The following is a 22191-nucleotide window of genomic DNA, read 5'->3' on the forward strand; positions in this document are numbered from 1 at the left end:
AGGCACATGTCATTTCTGGTCCTTTGATGCCCAGAGCTGTCCCACATCCCCTAAAAAAATGAGTGAAGAACCTCCCCTTGATGCTCGGTTTAGAGATGTATCTCCAGCTCATTTTAGTCCATGGGAGAAATTGGGATATCACTGAAAACACAAGCACTTAAAAGGATTGGAGAGTGAAACCTCCTCCTCTCCAGCAGATACCCTGACCCCAGCTCTGAGTCCTGGAGTCCTTAAGACTTTTTCAGTTCACCACTCTCACTGCACCAGTTCCTGCTCATTTCAGCAGTGCAAGGGAGGAACAACCGTTCTGCCAGAAAATTGACCCACTCAATCAGAAAAGCTACTTCTCTGAGCCCAAGGGCTTTTGGTATTTACACGTATAAATGAGTTGTTTTAAGTGTGGAGAATCACTGGTCAAGGCAGACCTGAGCTTCTCAAAACATTTCATCCTATTCTCTCTGTATCACTGTCCAAATCTGGGGCATTACTCAGCAAGTGGTAGGTGCAGTCATGGAGATGGAGGTGAATTTCCAAAGGAGTCCACTGACCTCTGTGAAGTTACTGTGAAAATAGGAGCAGAAACTGGTCTGCTCCCAAGAGCAGGATATCCTATATTCACCAAAAACAAATCACCTGCCCCAGTTTTGATTTCCCCACAGTCTGACATTGATGTCACAGCCTGAACTTGCTGGTCGGCCCCTGCAGACACTCACACAAGCAAGAAGGAAAATCAGGCACACAGCTTTCAACTTTCACATGCTTACATGGAGTTTAGCTTTGCCCTTCCCTGCTCCTTGAGGAGTCCCCACTGAAGTTATGCGGATAAGGCTGCTAAACCAGCCTCCCCTGGGACTGAATTCTCCATTCTGATCCATGCCTTAAAGCCCCATAAATATCTGGGACTCCTTCCAGACCCACCCTGCTAGCACTAAGTGGTTGGTACTGTACCAGCTTGTCCTAGTGAAATTAGCAAGGTTTCAGAACAGCCCAAGCTTTACAGGGTTGTTCAGACATGTGAAACGCCTACCGAGGGCTCAGTGACTCAAAAAGCCCTTTAATTTCATGTCTAAGTGCCACCCTTCACAGTGCATTAAAAGGCAAGGGAAATTGCACAGAATGAAATGAAACAAAAAAGAAACACTCGCACATGCGTTTGAAAAACCATTAGGGAAGTGAATAGCTTTTAATGTGTAATGAGCATCCACATCCTTCAGCGAGATTTGGAGATCTTGACCATTAATTTGACCTTCTTTTTCTCCCCACTTGGAACAATAGAAGATTTTCCACATGTACATTTTCAGAGCCTTGTTCACTGTTGATCTTCCCTCTGTATCCATTTCAGCATCTTCCTTCTAAATTTTGTCAGTCACTGCCACAGAGATTCAGCAAGGCTGTCTTGTAGTCGCCACTGGTGTCATCCTGACAAGAGTGGGGGGGGGGGGGGGAAAAGGTGAGTGTGGAAGTTCCTCTGCACACTTTGAGTGCTGACTTTGTCAGTCCATGGAATATGCCTACACAGGAAAAGGACTTTGGAAAGAGCAAGGCAGACTTCAGAGTTACTGCCAGCTGACACACCATCAAAAGTGAAAGGAGAAATAAGGCTTGTAGCTGCTGCCTGAATAACATGTATTAAGTTCAATTCTTTTCTTTGGCATCCAGGTGAGCAATTAATCATGGCTCCATCCCACAGAGCTGCACAAAGTCAGCATGAATGAGAGCAACCAAGCCTCTTGTGTTCAAATCCTATGTCCCTGGGTGTTTGTGTAGCATTCGCTCTCCTACAGGAAGGGAAAGGGCAGTAGAGTTAGCCCTGACACATGACATTTTTTTAATGAGCCATAAATACGGTCATTTTGATCCAGAGAAGCACTACAGAGAATATCACTAGATAAAAAAAATTGCTCCCTTTGAATATTTTGTGACGACAGGTGTAAAGCCAGTTCCAATTCCCAGAAGGAATGAATATTCCATACAGACCCTTGAAGACTGATCATTAATCAACATGACAGACACTGACAGTGTCAATTAGAAGAAAGGGCCTTCATTACAGAACCAGATTTCCCATGGAGACTGCTAAGGATAGGGCTTCTGTGCCATTTGCACTGGATGAGAGGAATGTGCCAGAGTCCTTAGGACAAATAGAAAAACCCGGCATTTCAGCCCTAATACGGGAGGGTCATTTACTCAGAGCTGAGACTCAAACCCCAAAAGCTACCATAAGCTTTGACAAGGTTCAGTTTCTAAACCTATCTCACCACAGTATAGACCAGGCCTTCATATGGGATAAATAAGTTTAAAAAACAAAAACAAACCCCCCAAAACCCAACAAAACCCAAACAAACAACAAAAAGAAAAGAAAACAAAAAACCCAGCAGTTTTTACTTATATGGCACTGGCTTGAGGTAGTTAAGGACAGCAGAGAGATAGAGAGGAGAAAATAGCACAGCTTTGTGGGAAAGATGTAAAAGGGAGGATTAAATTAATGTAGATTCATCTAGGAGATCATGAAGTGCATGGGTAGAGTCTGATCCATGAAAAACCTAGAGCAGTTTCTCCTCAGGTTTGGCTTTTTCATAGAATAGTTCGGATTGGAAGGGATCTTTTAAGGTCATCTAGTCCAAACCCCCTGCAATGAGCAGGGACACCTTCAACTAAGGCAGGTTGCTCAGAGCCCTGTCCAACCTGACCTGGAACGTTTTCGGGGATGGGGCATCTATCACCTCTCTGGGAAACCTGTGCCAGTGCTTCAGCACCCTCATTGTAAAAAATCTCTTCCTTATATCTAGTCTAAATCTACCCTCTTTTAGTTTAAAACCATTACCCCTTGTCCTATTGCAACAGCTCCTGCTAAAAAATCTGTCCCCATCTTTCTTATAAGCCCCCTTTAAGTACTGGCAGGCTGCAATAAGGTCTCCATGGAGCCTTCTCTTCTCCAGGCTGAACAACCCCAACTCTCTCAGCCTGTCCTCACAGGAGAGGTGCTTCATCCCTCTCATTTTAGTGGCCTCCTCTGGACCCACTCCAACAGGTCCATGTCTTTCCTGTGCTGAGGGCTCCACAGCTGGATGCAGGACTCCAGGTGGGGTCTCACCAGAGCAGAGTAGAGGGGCAGAATCACCTCCTTCGACCTGCTGGCCACGCTTCTTTTGATGCAGCCCAGAGTACAGCTGGCCTTCGGAGCTGTGAGCGCACATTGCTGGCTCACGTCCAGCTTTTCATGCACCAGTAGCCCCAAGTCCTTCTCGGCAGGGCTGGTCTCAATCCCTTCATCATCCACCCTGTATTGATACCAGGAGTTGCTCTGACTGCAGGACCCTGTACTTGGCCTTGTTGAACCTCATGAGGTTCATGTGGGACCAATTCTTGAGCTTGTCCAGGTCCCTCTGGATGGCATCCCGTCCCTCAGGCATGTCAACCGCACCACTCAGCTTTGCCCAAGTCACTTATAGAGCATACAATCTACCTCACCTTTTGGGCATATATGGCTCTCAAGGAGCTGATTTTTAAAAGGCCTAATGAAGGAAATCTGTGATCCTAGCAGAAATGACATTTTTACTGAAAACAACCATGGAAACAACCCACAGTGCCAGACAGGTTAGGAATGTATATGATGGCTAAGAATCATCATAGCAAGATGCTGCTTACCAGAATCATACTGGAGAGAGACTTTCCTGCAATATGCTTGAATTCAACCTTTATAAGATTTAAGTCAACTTCACTTCGAGAAACAATCACCCTTATAAGAGTTCCATCATGGGTGCCAGCCCCCTGGAATAACAGATATGTCAGTCTGTGATGTTAGTGGGTGTTCAAAGAATAAGCTGTTGCAAACTGGTCCAGGACAGGAGGAGAGAGCTTTCAAACATTGCTTGGCACATGTTCTGCAGCACATCTGCTTCTCCTTCCAGAGGGCCAGCCCCCAGCCCCCTCGCAGGGGCCACTGTCAATACCACAAGCCCACCATGGAAGTGTGCTTTGGAAGTCTTTGCACATATCAAATGCAAAAGCAAACATGCTACGGAGTTGGAAGTGGGCACTGAATAGATATTGTCCTCCTGCAGCACCACCCATACAACACTTCGATTCAACCAATATTGTTTAAACACTGACAGGAAAATTAAGACCACATCAATAACAAAAATAATCACTCATCTCAGCTTTCCATAAAGTTGGGAGAGCTGACATCTTTGACATATCAGTTAAGAGTTACAGGGTTACAATCTGCAGATGTCTGATGTGTCCCAATTTGGAATTCTTTCATTTGATATTGCCATTGAGAGAATTGCTTCCTAAGAAGAAAATATTGTGGTTCAGTCCATTAAGTTAACATTATGGGCAAAACTCCACCATGATCAACTGCCTAGAAAAGCATCCTCCAGAAGTTTTGTCCATGTTCGGAAGGTGGGACTGGGCTCCTTGCAGACTCCTAAGTCAGAAAAGCCAGACTCCCTTGGTATCTCAAGTTTAAAGGGTACTTTTCTGCCCATGATGTTTGAAGGGATTCTGATATTACTTGCAACAATAGCAGTAAACTTGCTGGATTTCACCAAAACCTTCGCTTTTCTAATTTGAATTGGTGGAAGCCGGTTTACAAGTCAAGCCCAGTATGAAGACAAGTATGTTGCAATGAAGAGTCTTACCTTTAAAGCATGGTACAGCCTCTCTGCAAAGTAGCAATGGACATTCCTGGTGCATTTCACTAGGCATACAAAAAGGCTCAGTAAGAATTAATAGTAATTCCAGTCAGGGCAACAGGTAACAAAGATTCAACATGCTTTCCATTAATTCAGTGCGCCCCTGGGATCTGAGTTTATCTTACCTAAGAAGTACCCTTTACTTCCTACCAGATACCTTTATAAAGTAGATCCATCCCGTAACAGTCAACTGCTGCAGGAGAAAAGGCAGCAGACTCAGACCAAAGAAAGGGAATTGTAGCCACTCTTACCAATAGCCAGCATGGCATCCTCAAGTGAACCATGAGTTTCACTCTTGATAGAGTCTTCTATGCTCTTACCAGCCAGTTTCTGGTATTCTTCAAACACTGTTTGAAACACAAAGAACTTCATTTTTTTTTACCCAGCAACTGCTCAGGCATTTTGTGCCCAATATTTACAGCTATTATTTGTGTGGCGATATGAAAACATTGATCCTGCTAAAGCAATGGCGACATTTGCACCAACTTCAGGAGGCTTTAGTCAAACCCAGAAATCAGCTACAAAAATGGATGGCAACGTTCACAAAAACCCAACCCATCTATGGGTCTGAATTCCCTGCCTTCATTTGAAAATGCAAGTTCAGTTACCTCATATTCATGTGGAAATCTGACCCTTTATCACTGTCTTTAACCACAGAAATGAAGCAGACATCAGAAGGTTAGGCACAACTCTATCATTTGGTCTTGTGTTTGTTGATGTCACTAGCTTCAGGAGCCAAAATAAAATCAAATTAAATCTAGGACTATGTCGCTAATGGCCCTTGGAGTTTTAAATTATGAACACCGTTTGGGAAAACTTACTATTTCAACCACAATTTAAAAAAACAACTCAGGAAAGATGAGCAAAACACAGGTGCAGATTCCAAGATATTTGAACTCCCACATTAACAAAAGCTCAGCAACAGATTTGTTGTTCACCTTATACACTCTGGATACGCCAGGGTTCAGAATTATAGATCTCTGTTTTGATTTCTAGCTTTCAGACTAACAGAGAAGGAAAACCACTATGTAATGCAATGGACATTTTAATGATGTTTCCTCAGCATTCAAGATCAGATGCCTAAACATTAACACACAGATACTTCAGGGAAAGGCAATATCACAGAATAGACAGATGGATACAACCTTCTCAACTCAGGCCTACTCTCCATATTAAAAACAAACAAACAAACAAACAAACAAACAAACAGAAACCTGCAATAATTACATTCAAGATTTAAAGATAGACAGTTACAGGCTGCCATAGCACAGACGAAATTACTTGCTTGGTGATACAGTAGGTTCCAAAGATTGGTTGCATCCTGACAGTAACTAGCTGAAATTCAGTTCTTAAAGGCAGACACAGTCAGAGACTGGAGACCACTTTTTTTGTGTGTTTTCGAAGTAATGCTTGGAGATTACATTTGAAACACAAAGGGGAGCTGGGCTCCAGGGCCTAGAAAACAGCCTCAGAAGACCTCAGCTGGAAAAAACTCAGGCCTACCTAATTTATCAGCAGCTAAATTTGTCAGCTGAGGTCTCACTGATTTACACAATACTTGATACGCTTAGATTTAGCCAATATAACAAAAGGTGTTAGTCAGAGCCTTGGACTGCCTCAAAAGTCTTGAGATGACAAGGCCAGGTCTCTGCTGCACAGGGCAGTGGGAAGCTGAGGGCTCCCTTAGCTAGAGCTGGGTTAGTGTCTTCCCTCCCAGCAGCCTCTGATGCCCTCAGAAGAAGCTGGGGCAGAAATGCAGGGTGCACTCTGTGATTCTCCAGCACTAAGTAACCAGCTACTTTTTCGGTGATTTTTTCCCCAGAGGAGCCCACATCCAGAGTCATGGGTCTGTCCACTGCATGCTCTTACCTGGTTAGAAAGGGACTCTCTCTCTCCTTGGGTGTATAAAAACAGCTATACCATCCAGCCATCACCACTGTATAAGGACTCCTAGATAAGCCACTTGATTTTCAGCAGCCCTAACTCTCAATAAGTTTTCACAAAAGCTGCTGGCAGCTTTTGGTCACGGAGTGACCAAGGATTAGGAGATAGACTCAGGTACTTACTTCTGACCACGCATCTCTCCCATCTATAGCCCTGCCTCTTCTTTTTGGTTAGAGTGAGTTCTCATTTCAGAGGCTTGGGAGCGTGGGCTCTGCTCCATACCTTTCAGCAAGTGTGTGGCACTCCTTGTGCACAAGATGGTGATGAACTGTATCTCGTCAGTGCCCCGTATCTTCTCCCCAGCAGCATAGAGAGTCTGTAATTTAACATACAATTGTTAGAGAGATGTTCTGTGTGTGCAGCTGGTCAAGGAACAGAGTTTGGCTTGAGGAACTGCTAGGGTAAACGGGTTTGGAGTAACCTAAAACACTATGTGAACTAGCCTCTCCTAAAATGGATTACGAAAAGCCTTGACCGTATCTTCTAGTCAAATTGGAGCAGCCACTATCTTCACTCTGCCCAGCCCTCCTGCAGCAGCCGGAGCAGCCAACAATATCCTTGAGGTTTCTTCCCTATTCTTTGCTGACCCACTCCACCATATCCGTATATGTTCACATATCAAAAGCAGCTGAGCACAAGCACAGCTCTCATCACATCTCTTTGGAACAGCAAGGCTCAGCAGTGCAGGCAAAATTGAAGAACCTCAAGCGGCTTCTCTTGAAGACTCCTCCCCAAACTATTGTGTCTCTAACCCTCTGCTGACCAGGGCTCTGCTGCCCACTGAAGCACTCTGAAGATCGAGACAGGTGGAGGCAGGCATATCACTATCACAGGTATTTGAGAGTACCTCTGCATCCTGGAGAGCCAGTGCAGTGTCCACGTAGAGAGTGGCATTGTCCCTCTCACCCTGTGAGAAGAAAAAGAAAGGTAACCATTTTGTCTTGCGAAGATTCTTCCATATATAAGGATCACAGTGTACACTCTGGGAAAAGATCAATTATCCTTCTGGGCTATCTATTTCTGCAGAGTGGTCAAGCACTAATGTTTCAGACAGCACAAGTGCTAACCCCTTCACTGAAAGGCACTGAAATCAGTCATATGAACTGAGGCCAAAAAATTGCTAAGTTATTCTGCTGTTTGGCAGGAAAATTCAGAAAATGAGATAGGATAAATGCATCCGAATGCACTTAGTATTGAGGGGACAGACTGTGGAAGACTGGCGAATCATAGTTAAGGGGCATTTTTTCTAAGACCCTTGTAGAGTGCAATGGCTTTAAGCATATGAAGAAGTGAGGTGTCTCCCTGCAGCAGAGCTGACAGTTTTCTTACTGCCATGAAGGGAGGGGGTTTCCCCTCTTCAGTCACACTGAGGATGAAACACGGATCCAGTTCAAGTGACTTGTTTGTCTCTGCAGTTTACCTGGTGATCAGGGCTGCCTTGCCTCCTCTATTGCATGTCTTCTTCAGTAAGGAAGAGAAAAAAAAGTGAAGATCTTTATATTCTTATTTCTCTTCTCTAGCATTACCTGAAGAAGGCAAACCAGAATCTGTTCAAAGTAGCCACTTGTTTCTGATTTTATGTCTTCCTCCAGATCAGAACCGTATTCTACCCGAGGGAAAGAGAAAGATGAGGGAAGTATTTGTTATTTTGATGATACAGTCAGGATATTACCAGTCACCCAAGGACACACAATAGCCTGACACTAGTCAAGAAGGTCATTAGGGAAAAAAGCCAGGGCTGAGATCAACTCACACCTTCAGCGATACCTAGAACAGCATTCACATCCAGCTGAGTCACTAGCTCCACTGATGTCCAAGGCGTAAACACAGAGCTAATGTTAGAGATATAGTTTAAGGGACCAAATAGGTACCAAATATTTACAAATATGTATTTGATAAATTCCCATCTACAGTGTATTTGATGGGGAGAAAAAGCCAACTGCATAGCTATAGTTTTGTCTGCATTATGACAATAGCCTGTGTGGCCAAGCCGAACCAAATTTGTGATTTGTTGACCTTTTCCTCTAGCTGTATGGAGAGTTAGAAAGGGATTTTCAAATTCTATCAGCATAGCCATGTTCTGTTTGCCAAGCTGAAAGCAGAGTTTTGTTGCACCTTCTTGCTTTTAAAAATCCAATTTTCCTGCTGACAGTGCTAGTTGGTAACGTCATTCCTGCTGTGCAATCAGGCAGCCACACATTGCTCTGACCACACAAATCAGAGCCCCAGGCACTTTACCTTCTTTGTACGCCTTGATTATCTCTTTGATCTGCGCTTTTGTCCGGGATGCCAGGATCTCTATGATAACACCTTCACTTGTTCCCACACCCTTTAATAGAAAACATAGTGGAGAAATAAAGGTGGGGAAAGGCATCTAGTCATGGACTGTAATTTATTGCCAGAGAAGTATGGTCAAGTGAGGAGTCGGATGGCAGCAAAGTGTTAGGCTGTATGCTGAGCTGTGAGAAACTGTCAGGGTGAAAGCTGGAGACACAAAGCACATTTGGTTTGAACATGGTTTCTTTTACCGAGATACCTAATTCGTAAAGGATGATTTTATATAACCCTGCACTTCTGCAACGCATTTCTGTATCTGGGTCTTTGATGACAGACAATGTTAGAGGGATGTGGGGAGACCAATGCTTGCCTTGTCAGTCCATCTTTATACCATTTTAATAGACCTCTCTGCATCTGAAACTTGAAAAGATACTGTATCAATAGGTAGGATCCCAGCCAAACCCAGCCTGGCCCTCACACTACCCCACCTTGATTTCTTAAAGGTTTCAAGTCTCAGGTGGCATCAGGGCAGTAGCTTTGGCCCAAGGTCATTAAGCTCCATTCATAAGACGCACTATGGAAATCAGCAAAGAGATGTTTAACTGAAAATTGTCATCTGTAGATGTTCATTCCTTGCCAAAGCTGAGTTTAGTTTTGCCATTGCCTTCCCCAGACTCTGAGACATGTAAGTACAGAAACTCTCATACACCTCTAAATATTAAAGCAGCCTTTTCCCCCAGATATGCATTGATAGCACAATTGACTATTCCTCATAGGCTACTGCTAATAACAAACTTAATCACGTAGCAGTCCAGTTACTTATCGCTTGCGTTAATAAGCACGGTTATAGGAAATTAACACTGGATCCATGCTACTACTTAAATATCAGCATGCAATTCGCTTACCTTCATGGCATCGTGGAGCTCCTTGGCATCATACTTGAATGGGGAGTACATGAGAGCTACAATGAGCCTCTCAAAGTTGCCACTCAGTTCAGATCTCAGGCTTTCAATCAGATCCTGTTAAACATGTACCACACAGTTAGAGCCTCAGAGTATCTCTTTACTGCCCAGTGCTGTTTCCATCTCTGTGGCCTACAGCAACGAAGCTGAATGACAGTATTGTGTTGATGGTTTATTAGAAAAGGTCCTGGGACTGAAAAAGGCACCTAACTCCAAAACAGGATTTGTCTAGGTCCTTCCACATTCCCTGTTTTCCCGTTACTCAAGCTTCTCCCAGGTACTAATTAATTCTGCAGCAGAGTAAAGAAGATAAAAATCTTCCTCCGCCCTGCTTTACGCAGTGAGCAGAACCAGGCAGCTGAAGGCCTTGAACCGAGCAAGGGATGTATCTTCAGACAGGGCCGATTCCCAACGCCTGCATACACACATGCACCCAGGACTTTTGCAGAATCAAACATGCAGCCTGTGTGAAGGCAGACGTCAGACCTTCCTTTCGCTATAATGCGGGTTTTTAGGGTACGACTCACGCTGTTTTAGCGGGATGCAAGCACTCTGTTCATCGTCCCATACTGCCATACACCCACCTGCCATTTGCTTCCCTTTCTTCGGCCCTTGCACGGCAGTCCCCTTTCCAGCAAGGGTCATTGAGACTCCTGCTTCTGTGCTGACCCAAGAGCCTGTGTTGCTCTTTCCCAATACGTTTCCTTCTTTCCCCCTCTTTAACTGTGACTCTCAGACAACTGGCTCCAGAGTAGGGCTGGTGGAAAGGTTTTCCCAATAAATGTATGATTTTATCAAAGACAGAAAGATAGCCACAGGAAAACATGGTTGTCAATAACCCCAGTTTGTCTTCATTTTCAGAATTTCCAAACAAATGAAATTGAATAAATCTTTAAATTGAACTTTCTTTGGCATTTAAAAGGGCCCCAAACCAATGTTTTATTCAAAATGACATGCAGAAAAGTATCAGGTTTTGTTATAGCTTTGAAAGCTGTAAGAAGTTACACTAAGTTAAAATAGATTTAAAAAAAATATTTCTGGTCAAAATGCATTTAAAACAAACCAAAAAACATCCTTTGTGGGAAAACCAGTATTTCCAACCAAAAATTAATTTCACGCATCTACCCCAGGCCTTATAAATAAATATTAAACTACTTATTTGCAGAAGACCTGCATATTGTTTACATGATGCTTGCAGGATGAACTGTACGCCCATTTCCTACAGCCTGCATGCAGTGAAACAGTGACTGAATATGGCTTTGTTTTGGAAGGACCTTTCCAAACTGTCCTTTGAAGGATTTGGCAATCTGTTGACGCTGCACATTGCTCCTCTTGGTTAGGACATCAATTATAGCTTGTTCATCAGTCCCTGCGGAGAGCAACAATAAGCCATAAACACAGTGCATAGAATAAGTTGAGACTAGTCCAAAATCTCAATTCAAGTATTCAGATAACCCTCACTAGTTCATTGCCTTCATAATGTACAATTCTAAGTATGTATCAAGGAAACTTCAACTTTTAATTTTGCACATTAAAAAATGGTATGTCTGCAATTTTCTTAAGGAATGGCTTTCAACTGGGCAATTATAAGTAGAATATAGAATTTACAGATGTGGTTGAAGTCAACTCACCAAGCCCCTTCATGGCCTTGTACAGAGTCTGAGCATCAGGTGTAGGGTCAAAGTTTAAAGCACCTGTCACAGACTTGCCCTCTGCTTCACTCTGAAAGAAGAAGAAAAATATGGGACTTTTCACCACTGCTTTTCATCAGCTGAAGAAAAAGTATTCTGGAAAGTAAATTAATATCATTCATTGCCTACACAGGGGGAAGGCACAGAAGAGTGGAGGCATTGGTTGAAAGTGTCTCAGCAAAGGTCCGAAGAGAACACAAGTTTCCTGCCTCCACCTGCCTCTACCAGCCTTCAGCTCCTGTGCAAAGCATGACTGACAGTGCTGCAACAGTCAGTAGGTGCAGGCAGTCTGGTAGAAAAAGCTGAGTAGGCTAGACTTACTCACATTTATTCATATTCATTCTTATTCTTTAAATACAATACTTCATAACATGTATGCCATCGTATTATATGCTATAGGAACTGCGTTTGCTGGTGGTTTGATGCAGGGTAGTTTTTATCCATAGGTTTTTGATTTCACAGAATAGTTATGCTCTCACGGATCATTTTTCTAGGTAGCAGCTTTATTGTCCTGTGGGAAGGAAGTATCTCTGCTGGAAGGATCTGGGCCAAGAGACTACTTTGAAGGAAGAGATCCATTTGGAGAAGTGCAGGTTTGATGTTCTCCCCTGAACCAAGGGCCGACTACACAGGAAGCCTCCAGACAGACCCTTAAGGGACCAGTGCCAGGGGACCAGGGCAGATAGACACACTGAGACTTATTCCAGTCACCACAAGGTAGTGGAGCCATCAACCAGAACTCAGGCTTAAGAGCTTGAATTTAACAAAAGCTGTTAGTCAAGGGACTGGCTTGAATATATTGGCGCATGTCTAACAATAAGGTCCTATCAACAGGGAAGTACATGAGTGGTTAGTCATAGACAGTCATCACCTCCTTATTTCAATAATTGACGGAATTTTCTTTTCCTTAGCAGCAGTGGGATTTAAGTCACCCCAGGAAACTACTATATTCTCATAAATTTACTTGCAGGGATGTGGTTGATATTGAACTAACGGTATCTGTATGAGTTGATTGATTTTCAATGAGGGTGGCCTCAGAGTCAGGTAAAAAGCACCTTCAAATCAGAGCTTATAGATCGTAAGGAATCGCTATGGTTGGTGCCATCTGACTGGTATAACATGGACCACCAAGTGCCACACAGCAGATTTGCTATGGTATAAATCCCTTTTGCTCTTATCTCCTATGCTAAAGATGGCTCTGATCCTCTTCTCCTAGAGTCTCGTCAAAGTCCTCCCCAGAGAAAAAGCCTTCAAGTGATCCTTGCCAGGTAGAAAATCTTGCAGAAATTCCCTTCAGGACTTCTATTCCTGGTTTTTAATGAGAGGCTGGAAGATTAATTGCTGTGTGCTCAGGAGTGCCTGTCAACAAATGCCAGGTCTAGCCTAGTGCCATAGCTGAAGCATACCCACACTGTGCTGCACAGATGCTCAGGCTGGCTCCGGGCAAGCCAGCTCAGGTGTCCTTGTTGAGCGCTTTACCGGTAGATATAGCGGGTACATATTTGCATGCTGGCCCTTTGCCAGCCAAGCTCCGGGAGCAGTGACAAGCAAGCAAGAGGCAAGGACGAGTATCAAGAGAGGCAGTATGTTCATCAGTCAGGAAGATCTGGAAAAGGTCTTTGGTTTGCAGAAGTTTGCTTTAGAGCCAGCACAGAGACAGACTCTTGTGCTACCACACCCTGATCCCAGCGGAGAGCAGCTGCAGAGCAGACCGTGTCTACAGGGAACTTCTCATTAGATACAGCTTTGAATCCCAATGACTGCTGAGCAGCAAATTTAAGGCTGTGGTAGAGCTGTCACTGCAGAAAGAGCAATGAGAGACTAAAGCATTGCCACCCCCAAAGGTTTATCATCAGTATGGAACAGGAGGTTTGGCTGAGCTGGTAGGACCATTGCAAGAGGTCCTTTTCTGCTCCCCTGTGAAGTCAGCCAGCACCATCCCAACTGCCTTGGAAAGCAGGTTACACTCAACCATCTGATTCTGCTCTGAAAAAGATGCACAGTCCTCTAGCTTCATACAAGGGCTGATGTGAAACAAACACTCTGGACCCGTGCCCGGTGACTCAGAGAAAGAGGGAGTGCAAAGCTGAGCTTTCATTTGGCAACAGCGGAAACAACTTTAAACAATAGTCCTTTTTTTTGGTACTAATTCCAATAAACATTTACAGCCCATCCTGGCTCAGATAGCACACTCATGACTCACTCATACGCCTCATTCTCCATGTATTTAGTTGTTCCAGCACAGGTACAATCACAACAGGTTTCCAGAGTAACCCTGTTCAGTGTGGTCTTTTTTCCCAGACAAATTGATCCTACAGTTACCCAACTGAAACTCCTCAAGGCATCTGTGTAACACTTACATCACGCGAAGATGAATAATCGGCATGAAAGCAATGGAATCAGTGTACCTTCCAGCTGATGCTCTGGAAAGTTTTACCTATAAACAAGGGGGAAGGGAATTAAAAGTTTTCCTACCAAAATATTTTCAAACCTAAACAGTAGTTTATTGAAAAGCTGGGATTTGGTGGCAGGTGGAGTTACTGGTTTTTTTTCAGTGGAATGTTTCTGAAGAAGTTTCACATTTTTTCATTCTGCTCGCTTTTGAACTCCAAAGCAATTTTCTACCATCCACCCTTTGTCCTCTCCTCGTCTGTCTCCACCCCTTACAACACCAACAGGTAAGAGATCGCTGGAGCTTTCAAGGGCTTTTCTCCTTCTCCTTTTCTCACTCTAAGTTTTCAAAAGATTTCCAGCCTGGGGGGAGTGGGGTGGAACAGATCAGCAGAAAGGGAAACATTAAAGTCAGAACTACTCCAAGCTTTGGAAAAAGTCCGTTTTACTGTACTAAACTTCCAAAAGGAACTAGGGAGGCAGAGGGAGATCAACGGAAAGGAAGATAACAATTTTAATCTTTCGGGGGTGGCGGGGGGGATCATGATATGTTTTGAGATCAGGAAAGTTGCCGACCTGAAGTTTATCTGAAGGAAAGTAGGAATTAGCTTGGTATTCCCCAACCCCCAAGGTGTTTCATTTTGGTTTTGTTTCTCCAGTTCCCACCCTTGGGTTGCAAAATTGTAACTGAGAACCTGAAAAATGGTTGTGTCTGTGCAAAGTGGTTTCTCATTCCTTGATGATATATTGAACCTGAGGTAATAGAATTCGCTGCACGACAGCTCTCCGATGCTTCACGGGCACCTTCGGTGGCACGTGGCAGCAGGGGTCCTTTTGAGGGCCCCTGCTCAGCTCACCCCTTGCACAAGCTGCTGAAACACGAAGCCTTCTTCACAAGAAGGCAGAGGGGGGACAGAAATCTTTCCAAAGACACAAAAGCAGTCAAGAGAAACCCTGTGCACTACAGGCAGTGGTGCCGGGCAGGGGACTGTGCTGGGAAAGACGATGACTCTACCAGTATTCCTCCATTGCATGTCTCCAGCAGGTCTCTTCTAGGCCTTGGCTTGTAGGTATGTGGAGATAAGGTCCAGGGGTAAATCTGGCCTTCCACATCGGCAGCTCTCTCCTTAGCCTTCGATGGCGATGGAGCTACGCGCATCGCCAGAGCTGCCTGCCGCCGGGCGCGAGCCGTGCCCTAGAGGCTGCCTCAGCACAGCCCACGAGCATCCCCCATCCTGCCACATTCCTCCCAAAGCCACACGAGTGTGGAAGAGAACATAGACAGCATTTCTGGCTCCTAGCAGACAGGCAGGGTGTCCAAGTCCACATCGTCACTGCGATATTAAAAACCCACCGAGGAAAGAGACAACTGTGGCTTGACCACATCTCTCTCTGTGACCACAGCCTGCCAGCACAACCGGGGACAAACCAGTGCCCTGAACTCGCTGCCAGAAGAGAAGGGAGCAGATGAAGAGCCCACAGCTCTCAGGTTTAATGCAGACCTTCGTTACTTTGCTGCTCCCCACTACAGTCTCACCATGTACAAAGGCACACAAACACCCCCGCACCACTCAACTGAGGGACCAGGGAGAGTCTGCTTTTCTTAAAGCCAGCAATCATGTTAACACCTTCCTTAATCAAGGTTTTGGAAGTGCTGAAAACTATTTTATAGTCAGAAAAATCAGTAAATAGGTCTGGCTGCTTTTTAAAGGGAACCATTTCATTTCCACACAGTGCCTGATGCAACTTATAAATCAAGATGTCTTACTTCAGTATTTCCTCTACTTACCCAGGCCCTCCACCATGCCATTGCAGTCTCAGCAGTGATACCTGGGTCTGTTGGTGAAGAAAACCACATGCATCACGGTTAGGGAAACTGAGATTTGAAAGGTGTAGGGGGAGAAAGAAAGAAAGAAAAATTACTTTCAATAAACTTACCACAAGAAAATTGGAATAACTGTACTCCTCAGGAGGCTTATTCCCTCTGGAAGCTGCAGAATGTAACTGCTCTCTCTGTGCTGGGAACACACAGGTATAAACCACCTTTATCTACAAATTCTGTGGGGAAACGCCCTCAGACATGGCTCAACCTGTTTTCACATATGATCTCACAGGGAGCGATCAAGTTGCTTAATAAACCAGGCTTCCCTTGTCAGAAGCCCTACATTCAACCCTGTTGACTAAAGCTCATTGTAATTTTTCCACTGCTTCTCCCCCCACACACCCTTCCTTGCTAACATTTTGGCCTCTGGCACCAACACAACATGCAAATTACAACCAGGTAATTTCTCAGCATAAAACTCCACTAAGACTCGGTGAGTTCTGCTACAATGGAATAAGGCACTCACTCGTTACTACAAACTCTTTCTACTTCTACCAATCTGGAACACAGCAAAACAGGACCCTAGGAACTTAACAAACCCTCCTCTACCTCCCTTTCTTCAAAAAAAACTTATTTAAAAACGAAACAGATGAAAAACACACAACAAGCACAGCCACACACCACACGTCCTACATCTTACAGTAAAGCTCAATAAAGCAACAGACTGTACAGAGACTTGGGAGGTCCCCCCCCATCCCATACCTAGACTTGCATGGCATGAGCCAAGAAGCATCTCTAGGCTAACATAGGACCACTACATTTAAGGCTAACAACTTTCAGCAATATCAGTTGTCACAGGGCTTGCACTAGCTACTGTAACATATTAAGGCTTAGGAGTGAAGTGTGATACTTTTTTTTTTTTTTTGCTTTTTGCATTTGTTTTAAAAAGAGCTGAACAGCTCTTAGTGCTTTAATTTGGAGAAATGTTTCTGTGAAATCAGCTGATATCTTAGGGTTGTAGCAATATTTTCCTGTCTAGACTTTTGTCAGAATCCACCCATGCCAGCATTTATTTATTTATTTTAAATGGAAAGCTGCCCTGATGGAAACGTTCCCACCAGCTATATCTTAACCCTTGCTATATAGGAGCTTTGTCCCCTCTCACGTTTACAAACCCACATGGGACACTGGGTAAACACCAAACTCTGGGCTTCTCATTTCCTTCCCACACACTGCTATTTCATTTAACCCAGCAGGGTCCCCGATGGCCTGGGAAGCTGCCCTGGCCATTCCCAAGAGAACAAGCTGTGTCAGCTGCTCCAGCCTCAAACACATCCATTATATGGTCAGGACAAGTTGTGAAGGAGGAGGCATTGCCCTTGGAATAAGCATGTCGATAGGATCTGCACTGCCTTAGCGTCTAGCCACGTTTGAGAGGCAGGTTCATCAACAGCACACAGCAAGGAGAGCTCATGAGTGGTCCTTCACTCCCCCTCCTCCTGGAGGGAAGGTGGATTCACAAGCAGGGTGGATTTGCTTTTGCTGGATCCCAAGGCTGTGCCTGGCTGGTTACATGTGCCTTTTCCCTGCGTTGGGATTTGACTGGGTCAGCTTGCCTTAGAGGTCAGCTTTCTTGAGGACTCCAAGGACAAAGCAGCCCTGCTAGACAGAAAATTGCAGACTTAAAACAAACAGCTGTAGGTCACTGAGCAGAGCAGAAACCAAACCAGACTGAAAATGGGAGAAAGCCTAAGCAGTCGTTTTTGCCAGCATGAGCTACGAAGTCTGCAAAGAGACACAGAGAATTTTAATGCAGAGGATCAGTAGCCGGATTTTAAGAAATGGATGGGCTAGGTAAGGTCTGGAGAACCCGAACCCTGCAGCAAGGCTCAGAGCAGTGCTGCACAGTCTTAGTACAGGCCGGAGCAGTCAGCGGAGCAGCAGGCAGACACTACAGTCCAATATTCCTCTTGCTTGCACGGATGCTTTGACTGAAGCCGCTCAATTTAACATTTACAGACCCATCCTCACTGCACTTCTTGTCCCTCCCTTAACACACATGCCGCGCATGTCACTGAGTTTATCTGTGGTTCATACGCTTTGCTACTGTGTGCCAGAGACAGACACACGTCTTTCACAGCACCAGTAAGCTCTATAAAGCACAATCTCACATATAGCTCAATGATTACCCTCAGGAACATGTAAAACTTCAGAAAAGGGGCACAAGATGATGCATGGGTTCTCCCAAGCCTCATTGTCTCACACCCTGCCCACCCTAACCCCCCCCATCCCAGAGGCCCCAAGGCCATTTTTGCCTCTCAGGTTATACTCCTTTTTGGAAAATTAATTCCAAATCCACTAACAAGACTGTCAATAGAAACTCTGCCCAACATCATATTAAGGTGTTAGAATTTGACTGAGACAGTGATACTGTTTGCTTGTACTGTGGGGTACTGTAGTCACCTCTCGGCTATCTGCAAGAAGGCTACCTGGGCCGTGGGTCAGTTGTGCTGTGGGTACAGACACCCGTGAAGTGTCTCCACAGTGAACCCTTCTCGAGCCTCATCCACAGGCACTTACTTATTCCTGCCTCCTCTAGGCTTGCAGAGAGCCGCTGCTCCTGCCAATATGCCCAGCACAGCCATCAGCCAACAAGAGGGGGTAGAAACCTCCAGCAGAAGCAGCATATACACCATAATCAGGTTTGGTTTGTGGGTTTTTAAGCCATTTGGTCCAAATCAATTTTCAGATAGACAAAATGAAGAAGCTACCAGGGTACTTAGCTTTTCTCGATTCCACCCTTGGGACTTTCCAAGCTTGAATCAGTGACATTGGGGCTGCTCCCAATATATACTTAACAGTGTAAGGAAAGTGTCCTGGTTTCAGCTGGGATAGAGTTAAGACAGCCTCACACTAGCTTCTGTGAAGAAAATTAACTCCATCCCAGCTGAAACCAGGACAGAAAGTTATGGAAAAAAATCACAAGCAGGGTTTTGCTTAACCTTTTTCAACCACCAAAAATATTTAAGGCATGAAATAAAGTTGCTGATAGCCTTAGAACGGTGCATTACTGTCATTGTTTCAAGGAGCTTTTACCGCCCGTTAAGCTCTGACTGCTCTGTTTTAGGTCAAATGAGAGCAGTCTAAAGGGTACTCTAATTTAGACTGCGGGTGACTAAAGTCTTGTAGGGTGCAGAAGCAGCCCCCTTTTCCCATTTGTAGGTTTGTAAAGTCTGGCCCTGTACCTGGAAAGCTTCAGGCCAGGAGCTGACTGCTTTGGAACATGAAAGTTTATGAAAACCAGGTTCTCAACTGCTCAGCAATTTCATTTACTCCATGGCTTTCACTTCTGCTAGAACTTCTTCAAGCCTAATAGCAATGGCACAGCTCATTGGGAATTTCACCCCAAAGTTTGTAGTGTTTGTTTTTTTCAGCCAGGAACTTGGAAATCAAGTCGAATCATTGTGAAAACAACAGGCTAAACACACAGAGATTCTTTTGTGCAAAGTTATAGTCTGACAAATAGTATAACTACTTAAATTTGAGGAGATCAGAGCTCACTTCACAGACCAAAGAGGAGACAAGTATTCTGTTACAAGGCTAAAAGATTAATAACTTTCTCCAATCTAGTCTATAAGTAATACCATGTAGAACTGTAGCTCTGAGGAGGAGAAGATAGTTCAGAAAACTACAGATCTTTCTTTTATACATAAAAGAAATCACCTAACTTACGCAGTCCTATGCATTCCAGGTCTGAACAGTACCTCCTTACTTGCAAGTCTTTTAGCTCTACACCCATTATTAAACACTTTGCCCTACCTTCAAGTGACTTACACCAGTCTCTTACCCCAGCAGCTGCTGTGTTTGCAGACAGGCTTGTACTCTCCCGCTGTGCAAACTACACTGGTTTCATCCTGCAGATTTTAAGCCACTGTGTAAACAAGTCCCAAGACCAGGCACTATTTCACTACCTCCACCTCCTGCTGCTTCTACTTCTTCTTCTTCTACTACTATTATTATTATTACTACCACCGCCACAGACACTACTGCTCATGCTCTTTTTTTTTTTTTTTAAATTCCTGTGTATCATTACTTAGATGGATATGAGCAGCTGAATGCCCTCACAATTCTTAAGAGCAAATGTCCTTACATCTGCTAATCAGCTCACTATCACCTGGAATCAGATCATTATATGGGAGAGCTGTGTAAATTTGCCAGCAAGCCAATCCAAACAAGAAGTTATTGTCTGTTTATGAAAGAGGTGTGGGCTGGGGAAAATGAGCAGATGGGGAAGGCAGCAGTTTTGAACAAGGAGAGCATCTGTAATGCAAAAATAAAGTCACTAAAGCCTCAAAAATTTGTACTTACATACCTGGCAGCTCAGTGTGCCTTTGAACCATCTTTCACAGTGAAAATTACCCCAAAATAGGATTATTTTCACTTGAAAATCACTACCGCAGCTTAATTTTTCAAGTTTCCCTTACTACAGCAAGCAGCTTTGTGCCAAGTATCACAAGAGAAAATTCATGTCTATATGTTGTGGGGGGTGTTCAATCACAGAAGCAGCAATAGAGTGAAAACTCAGGGCTTGATTCCCCTCAGCACCTTCATAGCTGACAAGCCCTGGGGTCAGCAGGGACAGCCAGTGCCGCCGGGGACTGCACAGAGGTTCGCCCAGGTTAGCAAAGGGTGTGTTGACTTTGCCTTCCCAGAGCACCTTTGCTGCACAGGGCCCCTCCGCTGCTGGTGGGAGAGCCAGGGTGAGGCACCCACGCAAACACAGCAGAGCACGTCCCCTTGGCTTGCTCCGGCTCTGCTCTGCTTCTGGCTGAATCTGGCTGAGCGTTTTTCTGCTCATTCCTTTCTTGTACTAGTGCTGGTGCCAAGGAATTCCTCCCGGTCGCCCTAACAACGGTTGCCCACACAAAGCAAGCAATTGCTGCTCTTGTTTAACCCCAAAGGCCAGCAAAGAAAGCATCCCCACAATCAAAATGGGCAAAGGCAGACACTTGGGTCTGATGGGGACATGACAGATGCCAAGAGTTCAAATGCCACCAGCGGGTGAAAGGCAGCAATCGGGAAGCATTTGGGTGCTTGCGCATGAAATATTTTGTGCATGTCCCCATCTGCCTCTGTGGGGATTATTTTTGTGTAGTCCTTGACGGAATAAGTACAGGTGTCTGTACACGATTAAAGCCAGTCCTGCTGTTTGAAATGACCTTGCAATGGAGACAGACTTATACAGAGCAGTCTGAGGGAGAGGAGAAAAAGTCGCTGGATGTGCCTGAAGTCCAGCTGTTTGTAGCAAGGCAGCAACATACCCTTTACTGTTTGCACCGATTGGCATGTTGGACAGCATTTCTTGGTAAGATGTGCTTTTCTCCAGCTTTTACACACTTATTGGTAGTGGTGGAGACATAAATTGCTTTTACTAAGAGTAGAAAAATAGCATGTTTGTTAGACTGCTAGGATGGCGTACAATGTATGCGTCCAGCCTCCTTGATCAGCCAAGGTATCTACCAATGTCATTGTATGGCCAAGAGCCACAGATTACACGCTATCTAGCTCAGAGATGAGAGAGAAGCATTTGGTTAGGGACAGGAGACAATAATAACTCTTCAGAAATCCTGCTGTTCTGCTGAGGGCTGGGATAGGCTGGACACAGATGGGACCAGGGGCTACCACCTGATGCCATCCTTTGTAGCGCCTACTGACTTTCTTCACTTTGTGGCAGGAATTGAGCCGCAGCCCCTGTCACAGGCTCACCCTTATGCTGATCATGCACTATTGCCCCAAAAGTAGCAGCTGCATCTGTACGACTTGAGATCTACAGAGTTCAAGCATTGTGGAATGATCTGTGCCGAAGGAGGTTAAGATTAACAAACAAGAGAACATGATGTCACTTCTGATTTCCTGGTAAAATCAGAGGTAATACTAGTGCTTCAGGGAATATCCAGCTTTGGCATTGACTCCTTGTCTGCTTATATATCTCATTTTGATTGCATTTAGTGTTCTTTTTCATGTCCTTCTCTACAGCTAGATTTGCCTTGAGCTTTCAAGTGGCCATATTCCAGCCTAGAACTGGCTACACAGAAGAGAACATCCTGGAGCAGGCTCCATGAGATGCTACCAGTTTTTCTAGGCTAGGAAAGATAGCTTGTAATTGCTCAGTGGCACAGCCTAGGAACACTGCATAGTAGTACTGTGTCTGGACTCTAGTACCAAGGGCCTATAACACTCCAGACCATGGCCCTGTTGACTCTGGAGAAGTAGGGAGCCAAAGAGCAATCCCTGGTTTAAAGAGCTCACAGACTATTAGGGTACAATATTATCATGTCGTTGTCATCAAAATAAACAAGGATAGGATTGATACACTGGGAAGAACTTTTCCACTGGGTGCAGAAATTTCT

General features: G+C 44.6%; 1 protein-coding gene across 1 annotated transcript; it reads right to left on the bottom strand.

Annotated features, from left to right (window-relative positions):
* Positions 1-1362: 1362 nt before the first annotated feature.
* On the bottom strand, positions 1363-15769 carry LOC309406840 (annexin A8-like protein 1; the record flags this gene model as incomplete). The annotated part of the gene is made up of 12 exons (XM_082002185.1): positions 1363-1419; positions 3646-3768; positions 4641-4699; positions 4946-5041; positions 6861-6954; positions 7486-7545; positions 8165-8244; positions 8877-8967; positions 9821-9934; positions 11152-11246; positions 11509-11599; positions 15749-15769. 12 exons carry the CDS (start codon positions 15767-15769, stop codon positions 1363-1365), a joined length of 981 nt encoding a protein of 326 aa, XP_081858311.1.
* Positions 15770-22191: the final 6422 nt, after the last annotated feature.

Source organism: Phaethon aethereus (assembly GCF_964289735.1).
Source record: "Phaethon aethereus genome assembly, chromosome: 7".
NCBI lineage: Eukaryota > Metazoa > Chordata > Aves > Phaethontiformes > Phaethontidae > Phaethon > Phaethon aethereus.